At 37.4% G+C, this 27,731-nt stretch overlaps 1 protein-coding gene across 1 annotated transcript in view; it reads right to left on the reverse strand.

Annotated features, from left to right (window-relative positions):
- The window catches only part of vwa8 (von Willebrand factor A domain containing 8), a 509,572-nt gene that overhangs the window by 333,978 nt on the left and 147,863 nt on the right, over positions 1-27,731 (reverse strand). Inside the window, exons 9-12 of the mRNA XM_051925677.1 lie at positions 21,053-21,157; positions 18,920-19,051; positions 17,610-17,744; positions 17,149-17,226 (exon numbers count right to left, since the gene is read on the reverse strand). Of these exons, the coding sequence (XP_051781637.1) occupies positions 17,149-17,226; positions 17,610-17,744; positions 18,920-19,051; positions 21,053-21,157 (450 nt within the window). The remainder of the gene's footprint in view (positions 1-17,148; positions 17,227-17,609; positions 17,745-18,919; positions 19,052-21,052; positions 21,158-27,731) is intronic.

A 27,731-nucleotide genomic window follows, 5' to 3' on the forward strand; every position in this document is an offset into this window, starting at 1 on the left:
TGGTACAGTGGGTAGGTAGCCCTGCGTCTTCTATGTCCTGATCTGAAACTTGGCCCAGTCACTGTTTGTTCAGAGTTTGCATGTTCTATGTTTGTCAAAGTATACATCATATTTTAATTTAGCTGGAAGGTTTTCTACTATCAGTGAGTGTGAGTGTATGGTTTAATGTGACATCTCATTCAACACAGGTTTATATTTTATGCTGAAATCTGCTAGGATGAGTTCCACCTCCCTGTGATACTAAAGCTAGATTAACAGAGTTTAGATGATGGATGAACAGATGTATATGTATGTAATACTGTGTTTCAGAAAATATTACAATATCTATTATCAGAACAGAAGTCAGACACATGGAGCTCATAAAGTGCAACTTTAAAATCCTTATAACCAGTGTGGGAAACAGTCCGGACACAGACAGAAGTACACGTTCATGTCACCCAACACACATTTATTTTACACTATATATACACAAAGGTGAACACGCAAACCCAGTGCCGCAGCACCAATCACCCCACAAGTCCAAGCCTCTCTTCAGGCCGCCTCTTTCCTCTCCCAGACCTCGCCCTCTTCCACCCGACTCCAGCCCTGAATGAAGGGAGGCGGCCCCTTTTATAGTCCCCCGGATGTGTTCCAGGTGTGTTCTGGCAATCTTCCACCGACACGTCCCAGTGTGGCGGAAGTGCCGGCTGCATCCCCGGAAGCACTCCGGGTGTCCCTGCTCCTCTTCCCCCCAGCACTTCCTGGTGTGGTGGAAGTGCTGAGGTCCAGGGCTCTCCAGGCATTGGGGCGCCCCCTGGTGGTGACCACGGGCCCCTACAGGGTTGAGCTTCAAAGCTCTGTACCCGTTGTCCCCACAGCAATCAGGGTGGTCGCCCCCTCGTGGTCTGGAGGAGGCATAAGCCCTCCTCCGGTCAACTTGGGCGTCCCGGCTGGGTACCACCCCCAGCCGCGTGCCACACCAGCAAATTCTCATGAAAAATATTACAGTGATTTTAGAAGGTTCATTCCATTGTAATACATTTCATCTGTGGAACTGCACAAATTACTTTAAAAAAAGATACTTACCAAAACCTGTTCACACTGTGGTTCATTAAACAAAGGATTTGCAGTCAAGATATTTTACGATAATGGAAGCACTGAATGTATTTGAGCATATTTGCAGGCCAGAGGAAAAGTCACCCATTAGTCTCGCCACAAACACACTAATAGAGACTGTAACACAACTAAACGATAAAGTACACCGACAAAGGTAGTATTTATTTTCCTTCTGACTTTCTAACATAGTATTTCTGGAAAACAAAATGCTCTGTGACTAAAAATGTGATATACCGCTTTTGAATACTAAAAGTTTTAAAATACTTTAAAAACCGAAGATATAAAAAAAATTTTATTCAAAACTGCATTTTAATTGAATTAATGTAATTCTTTTATGGGTGCCCACAATTTTTATTTTTAGTCACATATGACCAACAAAATCTTAGTACAGCAAAAAAAATTTATTTTTACTTTTTAGTGCATTTTTGAATACAATTGTGTAACTTAAAAATCTCCTTTTAATATATTTATTAACCATCTTAATCTATACTAATAAAAGGCAAAGCCCTCACTGACTGACTGACTGACTCATCACTAATTCTCCAACTTCCCGTGTAGGTGGAAGGCTGAAATTTGGCAGGCTCATTCCTTACTTACTAAAGTTAGGCAGGTTTCATTTCAAAATTCAAAGCATAACGGTCATAACTGGAACCTCTTTTTTGTCCATATACTGTAATGGACTGCAGCTCGCTGGCCGTGGGAGGCGGAGTTGCGTATCGCGTCATCACGCCTCCCACGGAATCACGTGAACTGACTGTGAACGCAGTACGCAGAAAACAAGGAAGAGCCCCAAAGAGCACTGAAGAAAACATTCATTACACAATTGAGAAGGCAGTGAAACAATAAGAAGCGAACTAATAAAAGGCAAAGCCCTCACTGACTCACTGACTGACTGACTGACTCATCACTAATTCTCCAACTTCCCGTGTAGGTGGAAGGCTGAAATTTGGCAGGCTCATTCCTTACAGCTTACTTACAAAAGTTAGGCAGGTTTCATTTCGAAATTCAAAGCGTAATGGTCATAATTGGAACCTCTTTTTTGTCCATATACTGTAATGGACTGCAGCTCGCTGGCCGTGGGAGACAGAGTTGCATATCGCGTCATCACGCCTCCCATGTAATCACGTGAACTGACTGTGAACGCAGTACGTAGAAAACAAGGAAGAGGCCCAAAGAGCGCTGAAGAAAACATTCATTACACAATTGAGAAGGCAGCGAAACAATAAGAAGCGAGCGAATGATGCATACAAGCATATTCATAAGTGCAGCTACTGCGGAAACAAGCTTGCACGACTTGGTCATATTACAACCGGAGTGCTGAACTGACAACGTGGTATACAAAGAGAACTATAACAATCGTAATAAACGAACAATAAAACAGCGGAGAACCCATGGATTAAATAAAAAGGCTGCTTCCTTGGCGAAGCAAGGAAAAAGGATGGCCTTATATGGCGTTCGTTTATAAAACAGCGGAGAAACTGTGTAAAGACTGCTTCACAAAAAAACAGCAGAGCGCCTTATATGAGCAGGCAGTCAGCTAAAGAAGGGAATCAATAAATAACTATAATCGTAATAAATGAACAAAAAATAGCGGAGAATCCGCAGATTACATAAAGGAAATGGGTACCTGAACAGAAAAGTGAGTCTCAAATACCTACACAATAACTATAACATTCGTAATAAACGAACAATAAAACAATACAGAACCGCTAAGCAAGGAGAAAGGACGGCCTTATATGCCGTTCATTTATAAAACAGCGGACAGGCTGTGTAAAGGCAGCTTCACAAAAAAAACAGATCCTTAACAAACTGTTATTGGTATATTTTCCCTCAATTTAAAAAGGTTTTCTTTTCTTCTTAATTAAAATTTAAAAGCAATACTTCACCGCTGCGAAGCGCGGGAATTTGGCTATATGCAGTGAGCGTGTACGCCTGATGAACACAGAATTAGGGCGAAACACGTGTCGCGTACTCTTTGCATTACTTGACAGTAAACTATTTTCAACCATTCTATGATCTGCTTCTCACAACTTGAGGGCACCGTGGCAGATGTTAGCTGACTTGCTGGCCAACCACAAGCGTTACCTGGTAGGTAACCACCCATACAATCAGATTGTGATTCAGACTACGAATGCCGTGAATGTAATTACCCCGATCTACATGCTGTCAAATAAACAAACCACACGCCGTGGCGCAATGTTAGGGGCTTCGCCTCTAGCGCTGACGTCCGAGGTTCGATTCCCGTAAGGGAGTGCAGTGAGTGTGTATTCCTGATGAGCCCAGAATTAGGGCGAAACACGTGTCACGTACTCTTTGCATTATTTGACAGTAAACTATTTTCAACCATTCTATGATCTGCTTCTCACAACTGAGGGCACCGTGGCGGATGTTAGCTGACTTGCTGGCCAACCACAAGCGTTACCTGGTAGGTAACCACCCATACAATCAGATTGTGATTCAGACTACGAATGCCGTGAATGTAATTACCCCGATCTACATGCTGTCAAATAAACAAACCACACGCCGTGGCGCAATATTAGGGGCTTCGCCTCTAGCGCTGACGTCCGAGGTTCGATTCCCGTAAGGGAGTGCAGTGAGTGTGTACACCTGATGAGCCCATAATTAGGGCGAAACACGTGTTGCGTACTTTTTGTATTATTTAACAGTAAACTATTTTCAACCCTTCTATGATCTGCTTCTCACAACTGAAGGCACCGTGGCGGATGTTAGCTGACTTGCTGGCCAACCATAAGCATTACCTGGTAGGTAACCACCCATCAGATTGTGATTCAGACTACGAATGCCGTGAATATATATATGTAGATATGTATATATATATATATATATATATATATATATATATATATATATATATATATATATATATATATACTAATAAAAGGCAAAGCCCTCACTGACTCACTGACTGACTGACTGACTGACTCATCACTAATTCTCCAACTTCCCGTGTAGGTGGAAGGCTGAAATTTGGCAGGCTCATTCCTTACAGCTTACTTACAAAAGTTAGGCAGGTTTCATTTCGAAATTCAAAGTGTAACGGTCATAACTGGAACCTTTTTTTGTCCATATACTGTAATGGACTGCAGCTCGCTGGCCATGAGAGGCGGAGTTGCGTATCGCATCATCACGCCTCCCACGTAATCACGTGAACTGACTGTGAACGTAGTACGTACAAAACAAGGAAGAGCCCCAAAGAGCACTGAAGAAAACATTCATTACACAATTGAGAAGGCAGCGAAACAATAAGAAGCGACCGAGTGACGCATACAAGCATATTCATAAATGCAGCTACTGCAGAAACAAAGCACGGTGTAAACCGTAAGTTTAAATTAAGTTTATAGAAACGCTCCCACTGCCATTTGCAATACCATATTCGCGACATACAAGTTTAATGAGAAGACACGAGGTATAAGCGAGACTTTGGATCACTTTGTAACGGAGTTAAATTTGCTGTAGCGAGAAACTTTTAAGTGCCGGGTCTTAGCTAACATTAAATAAAGCCGTGGACATCGCAACATCATACAAGAGAGCGGCTCACGTGAACATATGAAGCGACTGACGCATACAGACATATTCATGAGTGCAGGTACTTCGGAAACAAAGCACCATGTAAACCTAAAGTTTAAATTAACTTCATAGACTTACAAAAGGTTGCCATTGATTTGAGGCAAGATTGCTTTTCTCCTGTACAACTATATGTTGCATTCTCAAAAGTAAGCTTGCACGGCTTTGTCATATTACAGCCGGAGTGCTGAACTGACAACATGGTATACAAAGAGAACTATAACAATCGTAATAAATGAATAAAAAAACAGTGGAGAACCCGTGGATTAAATAAAAAGGCTGCTTCCTTGGCGAAGCAAGGAAAAAGGAAGACCTTATATGGCGTTCGTTTATTAAACAGCGGACAAGCTGTTTAAAGGCTGCTTCACAAACAAAACAACAGAGCGCCTTATATGAGCAGGCAGTCAGCTAAAGAAGGGAATCAATAAATAACTATAATCGTAATAAACAAACAAAAAATAGCGGAGAATCCGCGAACTACATAAAGGAAATGGGTACCTGAACAGAAAAGTGAGTCTCAAATAGCTACACAATAACTATAACAATCGTAATAAACGAACAATAAAGAATACAGAACTGCTAAGCAAGGAGAAAGGACGGCCTTATATGGCGTTCGTTTATAAAACAGCGGACAGGCTGTGTAAAGGCAGCTTCACAAAAAAACAGATCCTTAACAAATTATTATTGGTATATTTTCCCTCAATTTAAAAAGGTTTTCTTTTCTTCTTAATAAAAATTTAAAAGCAGTACTTCGCCGCTGCGAAGCGCGGGGATTTGGCTCTCTCTCTCTCTCTCTCTCTCTCTATATATATATATATACAGTAATCCCTCGCTACTTCGCGGTTCACTTTTCGCGGATTCATGACTTCTCGGATTTTATATGTAAGCATATCTAAATATATAACGCGGATTTTTCGCTGCTTCGCGGGTTTCTGCGGACAATGGGTCTTTTTACTTCTGGTATTTGCTTCCTCAGTTGGTTTGCCCAGTTGATTTCATACAAGAGATGCTATTGGCGGATGGCTGAGAAGCTACCCAATCAGAGCACGCAGTTAAGTTCCTGTGTGCTGCTGATTGGCTCAGCGACGGAGTGCTGCATTAACCAGGAAGTCTCATCTCACTCATTCAGCATTAACGTGCTCTTGCTACTGCATTTAGGGGATTATCACCTTCATCATCATCATTTTTACTGCGCAGCATATTCATCACTATCATCACATCATATATAACTACGTGTACTTCGATATACAGTAAGTGTAAACTTATCTACCGATTTCATATTGCTTAGCAGTTGTCCCTGTTATTAATAGAGTAAAGGGTGGGTTGTAAACAATACAGGGAGGGTTTAAAAACGTCCAAATACACATTAAATAATTAAATAAATATTGTGTCCCTACTTCGCGGAAATTCAGTTATCGCGGTCGGCCTTGGAACCTGGAATCTCCCGCGATAAGTGAGGGATTACTGTATAGACATACATATATATGTAGATATGTATATATATATATATATATATATATATATATATATATACTGTATATGTGAATGTATGTATGTATATATGTATGTCTTGTCGCAGATAAGGCTTTTGTCCGCCTCTTGAACCCTCAGGTACCACTCCAAATACCAAATAAAAGTGTAATTATTATTTATTAAATAATAATACTGTGCACCAAGCACTCTACACTCCTCACTACACATACAAATCACTAATCAATAAACACCACAATAATCACAATTCCTCCTCGCCCAGACAATTCGCCACCCTACCTCCCAGCTCAGCTCAGTGCACTGGGCTTCCCAGAGTCCTTTTATACACCCTGACCCGGAGGTGTTCCTGTCCAACAGTCCACAGTTCCTTATTCCTTCCGGGTCAGGGTAAAACAGTCCTTTTCTTCAACCCGGGAGCACGTCGTTCTTTCCTGTCACGTGACCATGACGTACTCCCGGGTTATAGGGCATATACGAGCCTACGAGCCCCCCTACAGCGATGCCTGGTGGCCCCCAAGGTATCCAGCAGGGCTGCGTATAAAAACTACATAGTCCATGAGGCCCTACTGGAACTCAGGGGACGTTCCCGCTGTTGGGAGAGCTCCTCCTGGCGGCCTGGGGGTGAAAGCCAGAATCGAAAGCCAGCAATCCACCACAGTCTATATATATATATATATATATATATATATATATATATATATATATATATATGTAGATATGTATATATATGTGTATATATATATATGTAGATATGTATATTTTTATGTGTATATATATGTGTGTATGTATGTATGTATGTGTGTATATATATATATATATATATATATATATATATATATATATATGTATGTGTATGTATGTATGTGTATATGTATATGTGTGTGTGTATGTATGTGTGTATATTTATGTGTATATATATATATGTTGATCTGTGTATATGTAGATATGTATCTATATGTGTTTCTGTATATGTATATCTATGTTTACATAACCTCTTGAACACACTCCTTCTCCGCTGCGAAGCGCGGGTCTTTTGCTAGTATATATATCTATGTGCCTGTCTGCTTGTCTGTCTCTCTTTATCTCTATATATATATATGTGCCTATGTCTATATATATGTGTCTATGTAGATATGTATATATTTTGTGTCTCTCTCTGTCCCTCTGTATATATATATGTAGATATGTAAATTTGTATCTGTCTCTATATGTATATGTGGATGTGTATATGTATGTCTCTCTGTCTATGTAGATCTGTGTATATGTAGATCTGTATATATCTATGTATCTATGTTTCCCTCCCCTCTTTCCCCCACTACTTCTCCGCTGCAAAGCGCGGGTATTTTGCTAGTGTCACATAGTCCTCAGCATGTTACAAAAACTTTGACTTGGGTGGGAAGGTGATTTGACAGAAATGACATTAGTGACAGAGTGGAATCAAACCTCTCCTTTTATGATCTTAAAGTGAAATGTAACATTCATTCATGTTAATTTCTCATTTCAGAAAACCCTAACGACAGTGAAAGCTTGCGCATGTGAAGTACTGGAAATGTGCATTTGTCTATTGGAAAATCAAACCTTCAGTATTCTATAAGAAGAAAAGCCCAACAATTTATCCACTGTGACAATATCACCAAATCACTGAAAAGAGTATTCTGGCAAATTTGTATATAAATGTTGAAAAACTGGCAAAAGTAAAAAATAAAAAATTATTGTATACATTGATCTCGAACCTTTGATCTTTTGATTGAACATCCAACACGCTAACCACTTGACCAATGCAGCATAACAATTATATTGAAGTAATTTGACAAAACTTCAATATCAGTCAGTCATTCTCCAACCCGCTATATCCTAACACAGGGTCACAGGGATCTGCTGGAGCCAATCCCCGCCAGCACAATCCCAGGCAGGGCACCAGCCCACCACACTGACACACACACCAAGCACACACTAGGGACAATTTAGGATCCACCTAAACTGCATGTCTTTGGCCTGTGGGAGGAAACCGGAGCACCCGGAAGAAACCCACACAAACACGGGGAGAACATGAAAACTCCATGCAGGGAGGACCTGGGAAGCGAACCCAGGTTTCCTTACTGTGAGGCAGCAGCACTACCACTGCGCCACCATGCCGCGACTTCAATATCAATTAATCAAAATGATTTTTTTTTTAATTAATTTGTCTACATTGGTCTTGAACCTTGGATCATTTGATTGAAAGTCCAACACAGCTAATTCATATATATGTAAGTTAGCTAAAAGCACTATATACAGTATATATGTGTATTCTCTAAAAGTATAATATCTGGAAATGAGAAATTTTAATTTGACGTAATTCATGTACAGATCCTAGGTTAAAAGTTATGAAATTTGACCCAGACAAATAGAAAGGGGCAAGATGAATAAAATCCTGTAATAATAATAATAATCTAAATCTTTATGATTACTTGCATTACTTAATCTATATCTTTGTCTTTAAAAATAAAGCATTATGTGTTTTGATTATTTATCTATGATTTAAATGCCCTATGTTGTCAGACAGCCATGCCGACAATTAGCTAAAACACATAAGATAACACATACTGAGCAATAAGAACACAAATGAGCAATATGAATGCTGACATTTTCTGTAAGGGAATAAACATATAACGGTTAAATATATACACTGTACACACTGTATATACAAGGCAATAGGCACTCAGACTGACGTAATGAAAAAGACATTCACACAGAGAATCTATCTAAACAGTGTGTGTATATTTACCGGCTAACTACAGTAATTACATTTGGGAAAATATTAACTAGAAATATGGAAAATAAAAAGACAGAAAATGAACAAAGATGTGCTTTTGCGAACACTTATTAGGCATGCTTTTTTAAACAACAAGAGTATATTATTTTTGTGTCCGACTGTCTATGAATCCTATTCACACACTCTCCAAACCAATTTCAAGGACTCTTTTTGCATTGAACAGCAATAGTAGTCTAATGTGGCATACATATTTATGTTTATTTTAACAAAACAAAGATTATATGAACTTTAATTGAATAACACTGAATAATAGTGACCATAACCTGCTTTAAAAAGACTTTATCAATAAACACTTATTCCTTAAGAGTTAGCTCACATACTCTCTTAATGGTCAACTTCAGCAGCTGGAGGTGGCTGACGTACTATGCTTTTGTTTGGCAGACTGTAGTAGATAATATGTTCTGAAAAAACAATTCCTGATTTGTGTCTGGTTTCTTGAAACATTGAAATATGGGCTGAGCATCCTGAACCACTTATTCAGATTGTCTCTAAGCATTATTTTAAAGTTGAAACTACACAGTGCACAAAAGTAAAAACAGTTCAAGGACCATTTTTAAGGTTTTCACTGGCAATAGGGCAAGGCTACTTAGCCCTCTAAAAATGTCCATGTTACAAAAACAAATTCTAAACTCTTTCCGCAGCAGCATTTCAAAAGAAGAAACCCCAAAATTAAAAATTCATCCATGTAGTCAAGGTACAAGTTGTGAAAACTGCAAATTGTCCAATAATATTCAAATCAAACTTTAACTAATTTATTTTAAATTCACCAAATTGTGGATTTTCACTTTTGTTACACTTTGATGCTCTTCTTGTTCATCTAACCATGACATCTTCAATGCTTCGATAAGACAGACTAATAATGAGCACACAAAAAGCAGAAAATATTTACTGATGATATAACTTTTTTAGTTAGAATTTTATAAAACTGTCATCTAATATTTAGTTAGAAAAATTGCATTATAGCTATTATCTGTACAGTAAAACTGTCAAGCAAAGATCTTACAGATTTAAAGCTTGCTTCACCATATACCTGTGTACAAAATTAAGTCAGGGCAGACATTATATGACACGTAAACCCCTGTGAAGCCTTGCATGTCAATTCGTTTTATGAAGATATTTTTTAGGTAACACCATGGCAGATCATCCTTACGGATGACACTGCAGTTGTGACCCGCTGGCCTGGCTACTTTGAGCAGTTGTTCAAAGCTGATCCTCCGGCTAGGACGTTGGACATCTCTGGGTTCACGGTTCTTGAGGCTAATCCTCCAATTAGCTGTGAACCACCCAATCTCACTGAGATTGCACAGGTGGTGAACCAGCTGAGGAGGGGAAAGGCTGCAGGGATCTGTGGTATCTGGGGTGAACGTCTCCAGGCTGGTGGTAAGGCTGTCCTCCTGGCATTGCAAGCAATCTCTGCTTCCACTTGGGAGACTGGCAATCATCCTAACTGACTGGAAAATGGGACTTGTCATCCCTATCTGGAAAGGGAAGGGTGATCGCCTGGACTGCAGCAACTGCAGGGGGATAACACTACTCTGTGCCGGGTAAAGTCCTTGCTAGGGTCGTCCTCAATAGGATCCGTGATCACTTGCTCACCTACCAGTGACCGGAACAGTCTGATTTTACGCCTAAGAAGTCTACTATCGACCGCATGCTGGCACTGAAGGTTCTCATGGAGCGCAAACGAGAATATCAGCAGAGTTTCTTTGCAGTCTTTGTTGATTTTCGCAAAGCGTTTGACTCAGTTGATCAAGCTGCCCTGTGGGACATCCTGAGGGTTTGCGGGATCCCCTCGAGGTTGCTGGATATCATGGCCGGCCTGTACACTGGTATTGTGAGTGCTATGCAGAGTGGAGGCAGAATCTCTGTGTTTTCCCAGTTGATTCTGGGATTCGTCAGGGGTGTGTTCTTGCTCCTACTCTATTCAATGCTTGTATGGACTGGGTGTTGGGCAAGGTCGTGGGGTCCAGCGGCTGTGGGGCATCTGTTGGTGAAGAAAGATTCATGGATCTTGACTTTGCTGACAATGCTGTGATCTTCGCGGAGTCTATGCAGGCTCTGATCGGGGCGCTCGAGAGGCTGAGTGAGGAGTCTGAGGGTCTGGGCTTGTGAGTGTCCTGCATAAAAACCAAGATCCAGGCATTTAATGACCTCTTGGGCACAGCCATCAGCAGTGTGTCTGTTTGCGGAGAGTGTCGACCTTATTGAGAGGTTTAATTAACATGGCAGTGACATTCATGTCTCTGGTGACTCTTCCTAGAGAATGGGGGTCATGAGATCACTGGAAAGGGGTGTGTGGTGCTCCCAATATCTCTGCAAAAGGATGAAAGTCTTTAGAAAGTCTTTAGAGTCCTGGTGCTTCCTGTCTTGCTATATGGTTGCAAGACATGGACGCCATCCAGTGACCTGTGGCGAAGACTGGAATCCTTTGGTACTGTGTCTCTCCAGAAAATCCTTGGGTACCGTTGGTTTGACTTTGTGTCGAATGAGTGGTTGCTCATGGAGTCCCGAATGAGGCACATTACATGCATTGTGAGGGAGCGTCAATTACGGCACTACAGCCATGTGGCGCATTTCCCCGAGGGTGATCCGGCTCATAAGATCCTCATTGCTGGGTACCCGAGTGGCTGGACCAGGCCAAGGGGTCACCCACGTAACACCTGGCTGCTGCAGATAGAGGATCATTTCTGGAGGGTGGGACTGGACTGCGTGTCTGCCTGGGTGGTTGCAAACCGGGATCCTGAGTTGTTTCATCGTGTAGTGGGTGTGGCAACGCAATGTACCAGTGAATGCTCCCCAACTTGACTTGACATGGCAGATCTACGACAACTTTCAGAAAATATTCAAGTTCTGCTTGGTATAAGCTTTCATTGGGTTATAAGATTAACTTAACTACAGTATATCCAAACTGTTACATGTGAAGGATAAAAATTGTTTATATCTTATTGCTCTCTTTATTCTTTGCACTTCTCAATTATCAAAGAGTCTTCTCTGAAATTAAAAGTGGCCCAAATTCATTGTCTTCTAGTGAGTTATCACACACAGCTTGTATAGCTGTGATAATGCTAAAATTGGATTCTCATTTTAATTTTGTTAGTTCAATGGTTCATCTCCCTCTTCTCATTTATTAGCCCAGGGTTAGATACAGAAAAGGTTATCTGGAATGTCAGGAAACCCTTCCCTTGTTCACTATAAAAAGATTAAAACTGGTATGGCACTTTCAGATTTAGAGATTTATCACAGGACTTTTACTTTTTGCCTTTACAGGTCGGTGTGCCAAAACCTCACAAATATACTGGTTAGCTTCTCAGTCATCTCTGGTTTCATTAACTAATCTATTTTTAACGAATCTGAATCTCAAGTCACAGAAAATATACATTGGGTCTATGTTATCCCATATATTTCTCACACAGTGTAGTATAGAAAAAAGCTGGGGTATACTCTTAAATGACACTCTCTGAAACCAATCTTTAATAACTTAGATTTGACATCAGCCCTGTAGTTACCCATCATGTACTACCATAGGGATGAGAGTGCTTGTCGGAGTGGTCTCTGATGACTCAAGGCTACGCACATTTAGTGCTGGGCAGTATGACCAAAATTCTATATCGCAGTATTTTTCAAAATTATACCGGTTTCACTGTATTGGGACGGTACTTTTTCCAATGCATGAGTGGATGTTAACCACATTTTCCACTGCAATTACTGCAGTAGACTGGCTAAGAATAACCTATTCCACAGTCATGAGAATTGAACATTGTACAAGAAACATTTTAATGTGCACACAAGTATTAATACAGGTTTGCATGGCCCCATAAAGTGATAGTTTTCAAGGGGGTGGCACTAATGAAGAAAATGAATCACATTGCTTGACAGATGCAGTCAAAATATTGAACTTCTTTATTAAACAAAGTTTGCAAACAACTTAAACTAAAATTTTGACAACATATTTTTCAACCATCCAAAGATACATTTAGACTTAGTAAAATATCCAGAGGTGCTTGTTAAAAGTTGTATTGCACTGAACATGTCTTAGAAAAGGAATAAATAGTAAATATTTTTTGTAAACCAACCACACTTTGTTAATGTTAACAATTTCTGTCTACTGACACGTTAAAGTGACTTTTTAAACAACTTTACCATAATTAAACTGCATAATTAAACTAATAAATAATAACAATACAATAAATAATAGTGCAACTTCCAGTAATAATACTATTACTTCCAAGACTTCAAAGCCCAGGTGAATTACACAGTATTCACCTAATTAAAGTAAAATTAAAAATAAAATAAAACAAGTGCAACTTGGTGATGACATCTTTACCAACTGAACCATCATTAAGGCAAACTGCATTAATATGGATCCTGCTTCAAGCTAAGATATATACATATATAATAAAACTGCAACTGCAACTTGCTACGGAAGCGTATTAGGGCCACGGTGAAGAAAATAAAAATCCGGACACAGTGGAAAAAAAAACAAAACTATATGTCGAGATTAAAGTTGACATTTCCACTTTATTCTCATAGTTTATTTTGTCATTAAAATAGAATGTTGTAAACTAAACTTCATCCTAAAGTCAATGTTTAATTTACCAGATTTTCTCAAACCCCGTCATAAGTTAATGTAGCACATTAAATGCTTTGTGTTAAGTGTTCCCCGACACAGTTGTTAATCGCTACACGCTTCTTAAACTGACTTCCTCTGCACTAAGAGGAAGCGATCGCCACACAGAATACATTCACTTTGTGATATTCCTGCTCTCTGAAAATGTAGAATGCTAAGATAAATTCTCATGATGAAATGCATTAAAGCAGGTATTAAACATGCACGGTAGTGCTGCTCCCTCGCAGTAAAGGGTCCCCAGGTGTACGTTCAGTGTAGAGAACTTTATGGCAGCTGGAATGAGGCTCCAAAAAACTGGATGTATGAATGCGTGTTGTACAGGTTTAACTTAAATATTGTGTAAATATTGGGTTTGTGATCTGGTGGTCGGAGACACGAACACAGAATTCAATGGAAGTTCTTCTGAGCGGGCTTTCTTTATTGTATGCATGCTGTCTGTCTGACGTACCAAACCCGCAGTTCCTATATTTCCTTTTTCTTTCTCCACATAACCAATCAACACATGATAAACGTCTTTGTGAAATTAAACCTAGCTATAAACTTAAGACCACGGAGTGTTCAGAACTTTAAAAAAATCTTCGTTATACATGTTTAATTATGCCATCCATTCAGAGTTGTACCCATCCCAGCAAGCATTGTATGCGAGGCAGGAGCAAATCCTGAATGTGGTGCCAACACATCACAGGGTGAACACGAGCAATACATACACTAGCAGGGTTAATATAGCCTTACAAAACCCCACATCTTACATGACTTTGAAAAAAACTGAAGCACGCCGAGTAAACCCACCAGAAAAACATGCAAATTCAACACAGGGAACACCAGGGACCCCCTTGCAGCAATGCACCCTCAACGGCACCGTGACCCCACATGATTAATACATGCTTTAATGCTAAGTATTTATCTTAGCATTTCAAATGTTCAGGGAGCAGGAATATCATGAAATAATGTATTCTATGTGGTGATTGCTGCCTGCGCTTCCTCTTAGTGCAAGAGGAAGTCAGTTTAAGAAGCAAATAGTGATTAACATGGCTCCAGGAACACTTAATACAAAGCATTTAATGTGCTACATAACTTATGACAGTGTTTGAAAAACTCTAGTAAATTAAAATATCATTTTAAGATAAAGTTTAGTTTACGATGTTCTACTTTAATGACAAATTATGAGAATAAAGTCAATATATCGACTTATAATCTCGACATAAATGGCAAGAATAAAGTAGAAATGTCAAGAATAAAGTCAACATGTCGACTTTATTCTCGTCATAAGCGTCACGATTAAAGTGGAAATGTCGAGAATAAATTCAACAAGTCATCACACTATTACACAGTACCCAGGTACATTACACAGTATTGAGAAAAAAATAAAACAAGTACAACTTGGCTTGCAGTATTATCCAGTAGTACAGAAACAGTATTCACACATTTGAACATAATGGTCCACATCCGACCTTTTAAAACCAAAGTATCTACAGACAACAGACACGGCTCCTTTTTTCGGCAAAAGTTCTTCTGTGTCATCATGTTCAACTTTATCGTCTGTTACAGCTTCAGTTTCAGAATGTTCTCTGTCCATTTTCACCGTTCAATACCTCCACTAACGCATGTACTCCGTTGCATTTGTGTTTAGCGGTGCAGCAGTGAAAAAGGTCCCCCCTAAAAACAGTTTCCCGCTGCACCATGTTCTGAACATTGTTTAGGCTATTTAAACCGGTGTTGCGGTATAAGAAAAATCCATATCATAACAAAAATAAAAAACGTTTTTTTTTATGCAGAGTGAAGATTCAAGATGGATGAGTTTTAACAGAAAGTACTGCAGAGAAGTCCCTTAACCTGCAATTGCTCCAGGGGCACTGCACAAACAGCTGATCTTGTGCTCTGACCCCAAAACTCTCTGCAAAGTAAGTTGGGGTATGCAAAAAATGACAAATTACTAATATATGAAATTGTATATGGTGACTAAAGTATTAAAAATAAGTAAAAACACTAAGAAAATTTAAACAAATGATCCTTTAACTGCATATACAATACAGAGAGCTCTTATTTATTAATTGCAAAATTAAATATATTAACAAGTTACTGTAGGTTAGGATTCCTAAATCCACCTTTCATAAAATAACTGAAACTCTAAAATTTTGACTGGAAAGAATTCAACCTTAAACAAGGAAGAGCCCTAAACTTAACAGAAGGAAGGTGGCCTCCAGAACACGCCCAGAGTGCAGCAAAATGTTTTGCAGAGCATTGGCTAAAAGGCAAAAGTGAGCATACCTTTGCATTGTTAAATAAAACACCCAAAAAGGTTGGTCATTCTAGAAACAGGAAACACCAGAAAACAACAGTCTCCATTAAGGTCAAACCCACATAAATCAAAAACAACACAAAACTGAAAGGACCGAGAAAAGGCAGAAATTGTTATATCTCTCTATTATTAAAAAAAAATCTTTGGGAGGGAGACTAGGGAGACGAGACGTGATCTTCTCGGAAGACAATGTGAAGTCCCGCGAGAGACACTTTAACTTGCTCCCAGCACTTAAAACAACGACAAGCAAAACACGTAGCTCGCCAGCAGCAGAAAGCCAGCAGGTGATCCGACCGCTTCTCCTTAGTGTGCGTTCTGCCACCCTAACACCACTCCCCTTCACAACGCGAGTGGCAGAGACACGAAGTGGCAAAACGACAGCTGCTGTACAGGCTTTGAAATGATCGGGCAGCAAGACAAGCAGAACAGGCAGCTCACTAGCAGCAGAAAGACAGCAGATGATCCGATGGCATCTCCTTAGCATGTGTTCAGCCGCACCCCCTTCACAACGCAAACAACATTATACGTCCTGTGAGAAAGAGATGTAACCATGCCCGGGGCTGGAAATAAAGGACAGGTATTGTTTTTACAAAAGTTTTTAAGTAAAAGTGAAAATAATGCATATGTAACAATTCCCATGAAAATAACAATCTCTTTAAATTGTATATCCGGTAAACCAAACCCGGGGGTGGGCGAGCAAAGCAAGCAGGGGGCGGAGCCCCTTAGTCATACTATAAGATAAACTTGAAATGAGTAGCTATTATTACAAATATTCACATGAAGGAATGAAAACTGGGCACAACCATCCATCCATTCATTATTCAACCCGCTATATCCTAACTACAGGGTCACAGGTGTCTGCCAGAGCCAATCCCAGCCAACACAGGGCGCAAGACAGGAAACAAACCCTGGGCAGGGAGCCAGCCCACCACAGGGCACACACACACACCCACACTTTGATGACAATGGGCACAATCCAGACCAAATGTTTTCACATAGAATGAGGTGGTCATGGGTCTAATTAGATTTCATAAGTTATGCTCAGTCCTGTAATTATGGATCTTGGCCTGCATGGAAAAAGTTGACCACATTTTGACTGAACTAAACCTAAGAATTAACAAAGTTATTTGCATTTATTTTATTTCATTCAATAATACTTACATTTTTATTTACTGAAATATTGCTAAGCACTTGGCTACAAACAAAGAAAGTCTCATAATTACATTTTTACTTTACCTGATACAGCATAATGGGTTCAATTTTGTAGCCCAAAATCTCTGCAAATTCCTTGACAATCACAGATTTTCCACATCCCTGAAAAAAAAAAAAATCATTTTTAACATGTTAGAATAATTATCTGATATATTTGATCTATTAATGGAAATAGTGTTTCATTTAATGAATGGATGTATGTGGTCAAAAAGACAAGCTTTTTGAAACTTTTCAAGTATTGATATTATTTTGCCCCAATACCTGAATTAACAATGACTTCTGGGTAAAGTTTTGAAAACTGTCAGCAGTTCTAAATTTAGCCTTGCACTGATCAACTAGCATGTTGTGATAGAGCAGAATAAAGAAAGTTTCAATTGGTAATACTTAACTAAAATAGTTTAAATTGAATAAACAAAATATTATCTATAGATGTTTAAATAAAATGCAAATTATTGTATTCAGTATTAATATAATATTAATATAACCTTTGCACCAATTAGACACATGTCTTTGACCATATGTGACTGTATTATTTCTGCCAACAAATGGTCATGACTGTCTGTTTTGATGAAGCTCAGACTTCCAGTGAGGGACCGCAAAGGTCTTGTTCCAGCTGGAACCTGCAGAACAAATAAAATTAAATATCTGGTTTAGAAAACCACAAACAAGAAAATATTTATCGAGCTAGAGAGAAACTCTGAAAAATTGTATTCATATACTAACTGCATTAAAACAAATTAAGCATATCTATGAAATGAATCACTTAACTCAGGAACACTTTTTAAGAATGATAAAGTTATAGAAAAGTGTCCTTAACATTAGTTAATATTCATGGGGAAGAGAGAGGAAAAGAAAGAATGGTCTTATTAAAGTAAATTAAAAAGAAAAAGCTACAAAACTACACTAAAATATTACTTATGAAAGTATGTAATGAGTAAACAAAGTATAAACCACCATCATTTGAATTATTTTTAACTTTAAACTTTAAAAATGAAGGATATGTTTATAATGTAAAAAGGCGAGTACACTCTCTTTTATTCCAATGGCTTTACATAAGATAAGCTGACAATAATATAGTTCTCACAAAGTTCTAAAATTAGAAAAAAATAAAACCTTTGGTGAAATTTACAAATAAAAAATTTCACTCCATATTCTTAATTCAGCAAAACAACCTGTGATTAATTTCTTCTCAGCAAACAATTTCAGTTGATGTGTAAACTTGATGACTTTAGTTAGTCATTGATCTGCAATTGTGTTGATGTGTTGTTCTATTTGTCAGAGAGATGGATTACAAATCCATTTATAATACCTTAGTATAAAAAAAGAGTTCACGGTGGATTCAATGACTATGACTATCCAGGTCCTGTGACTATACTGTACAGTAAAACAGCCACCATCACTTTTCCATTACCATGATTGGGGGTTAGTATTAGATTTTTTTAGTGATATGTTTGTTTAGTTTTTATGACAATATACAAAATACCACTTTGACCTTGCCTTTTTAAAGTTTGCTGTTTCAAAAGTTGTGAAGTTCATTCATATACAGTCAGATCTTTTGATTGACCTACTAGGACATGAATTCCCATAAAGGCTTTCATGTGAAAATAATTTTCACTTTTGAAACAGAATCTGTTATTTGTTATCTAAGGTTAGGTGACAAACAAATAAATTAATGGACTCAGTGGAAACTACATGATTGCTCATCATGTCCAGGTATCTAAATTACAAGACCTACAAGAGAGTGCACTTACTGTAATTTTTAATCTAAGGATATTTTTTTTAACAAGAAGCATACCTGAAATGTGACTCTTTTATTTGCAATCTGAACAGTAACTGCTGCCTGAAAGGAAAGCTGCCCACAATTTTTTTCCACTTTGACTGTTGACATAGATACTGAAAGCTTATGAGCATCAAGAAGTTCAAATTTCTGCAAGATGCAAAAATGGGCATGTTTAATATACTTAAAAAGTTCCACTACAATTATTAAAAAAAAAACAACAAAAAAAAAATTTTCTCTTACATATTTTTTGCATACTACACAATGCAGGGGACTCTCATTCACATAACAATCATGGCTATGACCAAACAGTCTAAGTCTATGCTTAATATAAGCCATCAAGCCAAACTTTTCTGTTAAGATTAGTCTATAAGCTCTAAAAAAAGTTTGCAAGAGCATGTATAAAAAATTGGCACATCTTTAATAAAAAATAATCTGGACCAAAGGCAGATGATTTCTTTGCCTTGAAAAGTGTTAAGTTTCAGATTTGTTTTTATCTGATTTTGAATTAGACATGCATTAAACTATTTTTTCAATTAGAGATCTACAAGACTTAAAAACATTAAAGTAAAAAAAAATTTAAGTGTTTTCAAATTCATTGCAAATGGAAAGTTTGGGGTTTAGAAAGCAAAATATAAAAAATACAAGTTAAGGCAAAATATACAAAGCTGCTAATTGTATTTCTTTACCATGGACAACATACCTCTCTAGTAAATAAAGTCTATGTGATTGATAGGGAAATTAGAGCCAATGTATCTAATGAAAGCAGTAAGGAATAAAATGCTTTCTGTTGGGAAAACAGGCATTAATTACCACTTAGAGAAGACGTTGTTGGGAAAGTACAAAATGATGGAATATGCAAAAAGCATTTTTACAAATAATCAGGCCTACACATTTGTAAGCTTATAACAGAATGATGTAGCTGAACTTGGCCCAATGTAAAATTAAGACAATCAGTTACCCACAGAAAAAAAAACTTTTCATATTATATTATTAAATCACCAATAGATCTGAGAAGGTAGAATAATAACCACATCGTTATAACTCAAATAAAAAGATTTAAGAAGTTAAACTGGCATTGAATCTTTTCCATAATATATACATATATGTTGTCAGAATTCTGTTGAATTCTTTAACTAAGCAGTTTAATTATAATGTGTTTCAGATTTTAAATTTGCATTTAAAGCATGTCTGTGAAACATCTTCTAGCAATTTTTACCAGAGCTCTGTAATTGTTTTAACTATATTTAAGGAAACTTTTTCATAAAGCTAAACATCTTATGATTAAGCAGCATGGAAGATAAATTAGAAGAGCCATAAGAATGAAAAATCACAATAGTATGTGAGGGATGGCCAGCCAAATATTCCGGTCCACACCTCCAGGCCGCCAGATGGAGCTCTCCCAGCAGCATGGAAGGTCCCCAAATTCCAGCAGGGCATTATGGACATTGTAGTTGTTATAAACAACCCTGTTGGATACCATGGGGACCACCAGGAGCCGCTGTAGGGAGGCTTACAGAAGGCTACGTGCCCTATAACCCAGAAGTGTGTCATGATCACAAGGAACAACGTGCTTCCGGGTTGAAGAAAAGGACTTTTAATCTGACCCGGAAGTGATAAGGACTTATGGATTGTTGGGATGGAACCACTTCCGGGTCAGGGACTATAAAGGACTCTGGGAAACCCCAGACGAGTGAGCTGAGCTGGGTGGAAGGGTGGCAACGCGTCTGGGAGAGGAGGATTGGTTTATTGTATTGGTTATTGATTACTGAAGTATTGTATGTGTAGTGTGGAGTGGAGGGTGCTTTGTGCACAGTATTATTATAAAAAAATAAGTATTGGAGTTTTACCCAGTGTTTGGAATGGTATCTGAGGGTTCAAGGGAGCACTAGCGCCCCCTACTGCGACAAGTAAAAATGTTAGAAGACACTGCAGTATCAAAATAATATAGGAGAACAACTGTTCTAAATCTAACAAACATACTATATATACTCTTTTGAAATGAAAAATAAACATTACAATCTCAAACTGTTTTTGCTAGTTAACACTACTACAGTAGTTTTATTAATTTCACTTTCTTAGGAGTCATATTTTATATCATTCTTAAAATAACTTAGAAACAGAAAGATAACAATTTACATACAAACTTACACTCAAAGCATTTTCTACAGCCATTCTGCCATCTTTTCCCAGTAATAGATCGTATGGGTAAAGCCTCTGAATCATTTGTTGAGAAGATATCAAAGTACATACATTCTGAATTAAAAAAATAATAGATGCAAAATTAATCAGGCTAAGAGCATTAAGCAATGCTATTAAGAACATATAACTGAAACAAAACCATTTAAATTATTTAAACAATTATATTTACCTAAAGCAAATATTAATTACCAATTAAATATTAATTAATTATGGTACCAGTTATATCTATTTATCCATTTTCTGAACCTATTTAAATAATGCAATATAGCAAGTAGCCACAGCTAACTGCCACAAGACAGAAACTTGGCCTAAAGCCAATTTATGGCAAACCAAACTAATTTAGAAATCAACAAAACAGAAAACATGACGTTGAAGTGAATAGACAAAGGAAATTTAAATTCCATGTAGAAAAAGCACCCCAACCAAGATCCAAACTAGGGTCTACTTGCTACTGGATGTTATCAGTATCCACCGAGACACTCTGTTATCCTGATATCACTTATAACATCTTAAGAATCTTGGTCCATATTTTTTATATTTTGTTTTAAAATTCAGAATTGTTTAGAAACACTTAAATCAGCTATCATAAAATAATCAGTCTTTGGTGCCACAGTTCTGTACAATGAATTTTGTTTGGTAAAACATATAGTTAACTACATTAATTACCTTAGCAATGTTTGAACTTTTAGAAATTCTAAAAAGGACAATATTTCACTTTGACAAATGCATCAAACTAATTTTAAATACAAAATACATATGTGGCTCTGCTAATCAATACTACTATACTATTCTTTGTTAGTTTTCTCGTTAATTCTATTTTCTTTGGAGTTTCTTTGAGAGTTAAAACCTCAGCAATCTGCTGGTCAGCATAAGCTAATTTCATTTAAAATCAGGCCTTAAAATCTCTGCAGAAGTGAAAAACAACACATGACATACAGACATGATATGTGACTGATCCAGGAAAACTCCAGATTTAATTAAAAACAACTTAATACGATATAATTAGGGCTGGCTTGTGGTTATAACAGAACACTGTTAAGCCTACTCAAACAGACTGCTAAATGTCATAGGAATATATCTTTTCTTCCATCCTATGTGTTATAGATCACAAACATATACAAACTGTTTAAAAAAAAGAGAGCAAAAGGAAATGAACTGCAGACAATGCTACTTGGACAGCTGCCAAAGCATTTAAGCTTGTCTCTCTTTAAAATCTGGTGCTCTATTACATAGTTCACTTGCACATTAAACTCTTGTTAACATTAGTATTGTTGCTCAAAGATCTAGCCACCCAATGTTTGCATAAGAAGCTTATGTCCTAGCTCAGTAGTCTACCTCACAACGAGTCATATAAACATACTGTAAGTGTGGATTGGTTGTGAACACATGCTAAGTTTATTTTTTTGCCTTGTTGTACTATTTTATGATTTTTTTGAAGTTTTCATTATGCTTATTTATTTTTATCGTTATATGACACTGCAGTCAGTTTTTTTAATTCTATCATGGTTGCTTCAATTTTGAGATTGTTGGTGGTGGTAACAAAGCCAGTCACATGAATCTACATCACCATTATGTGTGAGTTTATTACACCAACACTATGTTAAGATGGTGGCACCTAGAACTCAACATTTAAGCTTTTGAATAAAAGACAAAACAAATAAAATACACACACTTAGCAAATAGTGAAAACCTTAATAATTATGATTAGGATATTTTTTATTTTTTTAACTTTAAATTATAGTTTTCTTTTTTGGATATGTCAATGGAAATTTATTAGGTTCTCTGCCTTTTGACTACTGTGTTTTCTCATCACAATCTTTAATATTCCCTAAATATTCCCACTTTATCTCCCGGCAGATAAATTATACTTTTGTATTTTTTTTACATGGTAATGTTTCAATTTGCCTACAAAAATATTTTGTTTTAATATGTATGATGCTTTATTTGTTTAAAGCATATTTTTATATTTACAATTTTATTATGTAGTAAACCTTTGATTGCCTGATAGTCGGATGACATTAAATAACCAACCATTAGAAGTTAGAAACCATCCGAAGAACTTATCCGAAGAGCGACCCTACAAAGACCTCAGGCAGAAGGTGGCATGGCTTTACCTAATTTTCAGTTTTATTACTGGGCAGCAAACATACAAGCCATAAAAACCTGGACACAAATAAATGAACATACACAGGCTTGGTCCGCAATAGAAGTAAAATCCTGTAGTACTTCTTTATATTCCCTGCTCTGCTCTCCAATAAATGAAAGTTATCGCAAATATACTAATAACCCAATTGTGCTTTACTCACTCAGAATATGGAACCAAATTAGGAAGCATTTTAAGATGGAAAATCTTTTATCAGTGGCACCTTTGCAAGAGAACCACCTCTTTCAACCTTCGCAAGTATATCCAGTTTTTAATACCTGGAAAAGTTTTGGGATTAAAATGCTCAGAGATCTTTATATAGACAACATGTTTACATCTTTTGAACAATTACATTCAAAATTTAACCTCCCAGCTACACATTTCTTTTACTATCTTCAAATTAGAAATTTTGTTAAACAGAAATGGCCCGATTTCCCCCACCTTGCACCCTCCACAATGCTGGAAAAAATACTGCTCAATTCCGAGGAAACAAACACTATTTCCGCAATATATAAAATCTTATTAGAGTCCCTACCTTTCAAAGATCCAAGAGGACATTGGGAAGAAGATCTCTTAATCAATATATCAGAAAAGGAGTGGAAGGTAGCAAAGCAGAGAATTCACTCGAGTTCTATATGCGCAAAGCATAGAATTATTCAACTAAAAATTATATATCGAGCTCATCTGTCTCGCTTAAAACTGTCCAAAATGTTTCCAGGCCAGGATCCAACCTGCGAGCGCTGCAACCAAGCTCCTGCCTCACTGGGTCACATGTTCTGGGCCTGCACCAAACTAACATCATTTTGGACAAAAATTTTTAAGTGCCTCTCAGACAGCCTTAGTATCACAATCCCTCCTAACCCACTAACAGCTGTGTTCGGTGTCCTTCCAGATGGACTGGAATTGGAGAAGGACAAGCAAACGGTGATTGCATTCACTACACTTTTGGCACGCAGACTTATTTTGTTAAATTGGAAGAATCCTAATTCTCCTCTTATAAGTCAGTGGGAAACCGATGTTTTATATTATTTGAAATTGGAAAAAATCAAATTTTCAGTTAGAGGATCTGTACAAAATTTTTTCAAAACATGGCAGGATTTAATCAATATTATTTTAGAATAAGAGAATTAACTATTATTGCATTTAACTCCCTTCTCCATCTCTTATTTATATAGATATTTACTTCTCCCCTTCTTTTGTCGAATGTTGCCTTATTAAAAAGCTTAAAGCAATTTTCCTTTAGCTAAGCTCTCCTTCTCAGGGGTGGGGTTTGATTTGTCTTCAAATTTGTTGGGTTATAAATTGATCTGTTTGTATGGAATGATTACAATGAAAATTAATAAAATAAAAATATTAAAAAAAAAAAAAAGAAGTTAGAAACCAAGTCTGACCAAATGGTATGGTAGAACGGAAACAGGTGTAAAGAGTACATCAGGAAAGCTGATTTGCATTTTCTATCAGGTAAAACTAAGTTATGTATTTTACCGCATTCTTATCATGACACTGCAGAATGGCAAAATGTCAAATGTTTAACAGGCCTTTCAGATCATCTGCTATGCTGTTAGTTTATTTTGTGATATGCTTAAAAAAAGATATTAACCAGGGTCTGAAATTAATTTCAATAGAGGAGGGAATTCCTCCGCAATGTAATAACAAATTAAACGATTTTAAAGATTTGGAGGGTGTGGGTACCAGAGTTAGCATTGGAAAAAATAATACATTCATCTTGCTATAGATTATTTAATTTACTGTAACATGAGAATATACTCGATTTATTCATAGACATTTGTTCTCAGTTATACAAAAAAAATGCTTAATACCGGCTAAGAATATGTGCTTATATCACAATTAGATTTAAATCATGATATTTGGTCTAGTCCAAGATACAATTTTATATTCTTCAAAAGAAAAAGAGAAAGAAAGAGAAGAAGAAAAACAACAAATATTATGCTCCCTTCTGTTTTTTTTTTCTGTTAGAATTATCTGGAAAGAACTTCATGAATAACATTAGAATATTAAGTTCTTCTGGTATTCAATAAAAAGCACACGTTTCCTAGTAAAGTGTTCTTTAGTTATATTGAATATTTTAAATGCGTACAAAGCTGTTAATGGGGTAAATATTACAACAAAGAAAATATTACATCACAAAAATAAATATATTCTATTTATTTCCACATTTTCACATACAAATGAATGAAAGAATCCTATATGGTGACTTAGTAAGTTTTCAAACATATATACTCTTAGTCATCTATTTATGTGTGCTTACTCATAAAATAATGTGACAGTTCACAAAAATAAACATCAACAAAAAACTTACATATTCATCTATGAATATTCTGTTGTTGCTTTAATCAATGAAGCACCATTGACAGCAATTGTTTCAAGCCTGGATGTTGTCTATTATACATATATTTAACCACAGAAACACCAATGTCTTTCTCACTTCAAATCTGAAACTGCTGTTTAAAACATGCATTTATCTAAAGTTTTGTTATGACTGTTGAGACATTTTTGCAACCACTGAATATGACTGTGAACATTCCTTAATTTAGTGTATCTGTTCACTGAACATGTTCCAACTGCACAGTGAGGCAGTAGCTTTGAGTGGAATTTGAATGGGGATGTGTCATCAAAATCAAAATTTCAAGCCAAGGGTCAGAACCAGAAAAATGAGAAGTTAAGCAAACACTGTTCAGGGTTGTGTATCTAGTATCTTACTCAAGAAATACAGCTGGAAAATTTGATAATCAGAAAAAAAAGAAAAAAAAAACCAGCCAAATCTTAAGTCATAAATTGTAGTCGAAAAGCTCAACAAAATATTCCTCATCAGAAATTCAATAACAAAGGAGAATAAAATGCAAAGGGCTTCTGTGAGTATCTTGGGCAACCAGGAAGTGAACGGCTTAACCTTTATACCAGGCATGTGCAACCTACGGCCCGCGGGCCAAATCCGGCCCGCGTACTGATTTTATACGGCCCGCGACGACTTTTCCAAATATCATTGAATCTGGCCCATTAACCCTCTTGGTGATGCCTGTTTGTTCTTGTAGTATTGTTGGATTATTTTTGATAGTATGATGCGGCCAGTGCTTTCTGAAGTACAGTCGACCCTTGATATACAACCGGCTTGACATGCGAACAACTTGATTTACGACCAAAATTTTTATTTTGATTTACGACCAACATCTTGCGTTACGACCTGAATGCGGTCACGTGTATCCGCTTGCGCGATTGTAAACAAACAGAAACATTCCTATTAATGCGGCACTCATTCAATAAAATGTCAGGTTTGTAAACTCTCTTGGGACCTCCCCCAACTAGAAGACATGCCAAAGTCCAAACTCCGTAAGGAAGACTGTTTATCTGTTGCTGGGGCAACAGCCGGCTTAAAGCTGTGCTGAGTCTCTCAGCCAAAGCAAACAGAAAAGATATCGATGGGTGATATGCATGTGATATCCCTGCCCGGCAATGGACAGGCAAGCTTCCACAGTCGCGGCAATCGCGCTTCAGGACGCACTTCAGCATGTCGTTCCCATTGAGTGGGGGGGGGGGGGGGGGGGGGGGGGGGGGGGGGTGTCTCAGAAGAGTTCAGAAACAGTTCCTTGTATCATCGCAAGGAAATGCTGAGAAAAATTCTCGTCAGAATAACTTGTAGGCAGGAGGAGATTAAAATTAACGCAAAAGAAGCTATTGAAATGATTGCAAATGCATGAGCGCAAGTTAAAGAAAGCCTTTAAAAAGCCTTCAGTTTCATTATCATCCTCCTCCCTTCCTGCAGCCCAAAGATGTCAAATTAAATGGTGAGTACAGTATGAAATTGTTGTTTCTGGTAGGCTAGGCACTTTTTATTACTTTTTGGTTAGTACATTAGAAAAATTATTGGTGTTTTGGTAAATTATGCACATTATACAACCCTTTTTTTATTATGAAAATGTTAAGTAAGTGTTGCAGTGGGAGGTTCGGACCGCATTATGGGTATTTCCATTATTTCTTATGGGAAAAATAGTCTTGACTTACAACCAACTGGAGTTACAACCAGCCCTCGCGAACGAATTGAGTTCGTAAGTCAAGGGTCCACTGTACTTTATATTGTGCTTCCCCCTCTTTTACGGCACGTCCGGAACTGTCGCACGTTTAAAGTGTGCAAGAGCTCGTAGTCACATAGTCGTTGACTCTGCTGCATCTCTCTGCTCTGCTGTCGTGTGTAGCATAGCGCAGTCTTTTCATGGTTTTTGCTAGTGCTGTACCTATCTGCATGTTGTTTCGAGTTTCACGCTATATCGGCCTACATTTCAATACTTACAAATACTTGTGAATTTTTGATCAAACCCTAATTAAGATGGCTTCAACAAAGAAGAGAAAAGTGGACGCTGAGAGTCGTACATTTCAAGAGAAATGGACTGACGATTATTTTTTTATAATGCAGAAAGAAAAACCTCTTTGTTTGATATGCTTGGAAAGTATTTCAGTTTTAAAGGAATA

This window comes from Erpetoichthys calabaricus, chromosome 4 (assembly GCF_900747795.2).
Source record: "Erpetoichthys calabaricus chromosome 4, fErpCal1.3, whole genome shotgun sequence".
Taxonomy (NCBI): domain Eukaryota; kingdom Metazoa; phylum Chordata; class Cladistia; order Polypteriformes; family Polypteridae; genus Erpetoichthys; species Erpetoichthys calabaricus.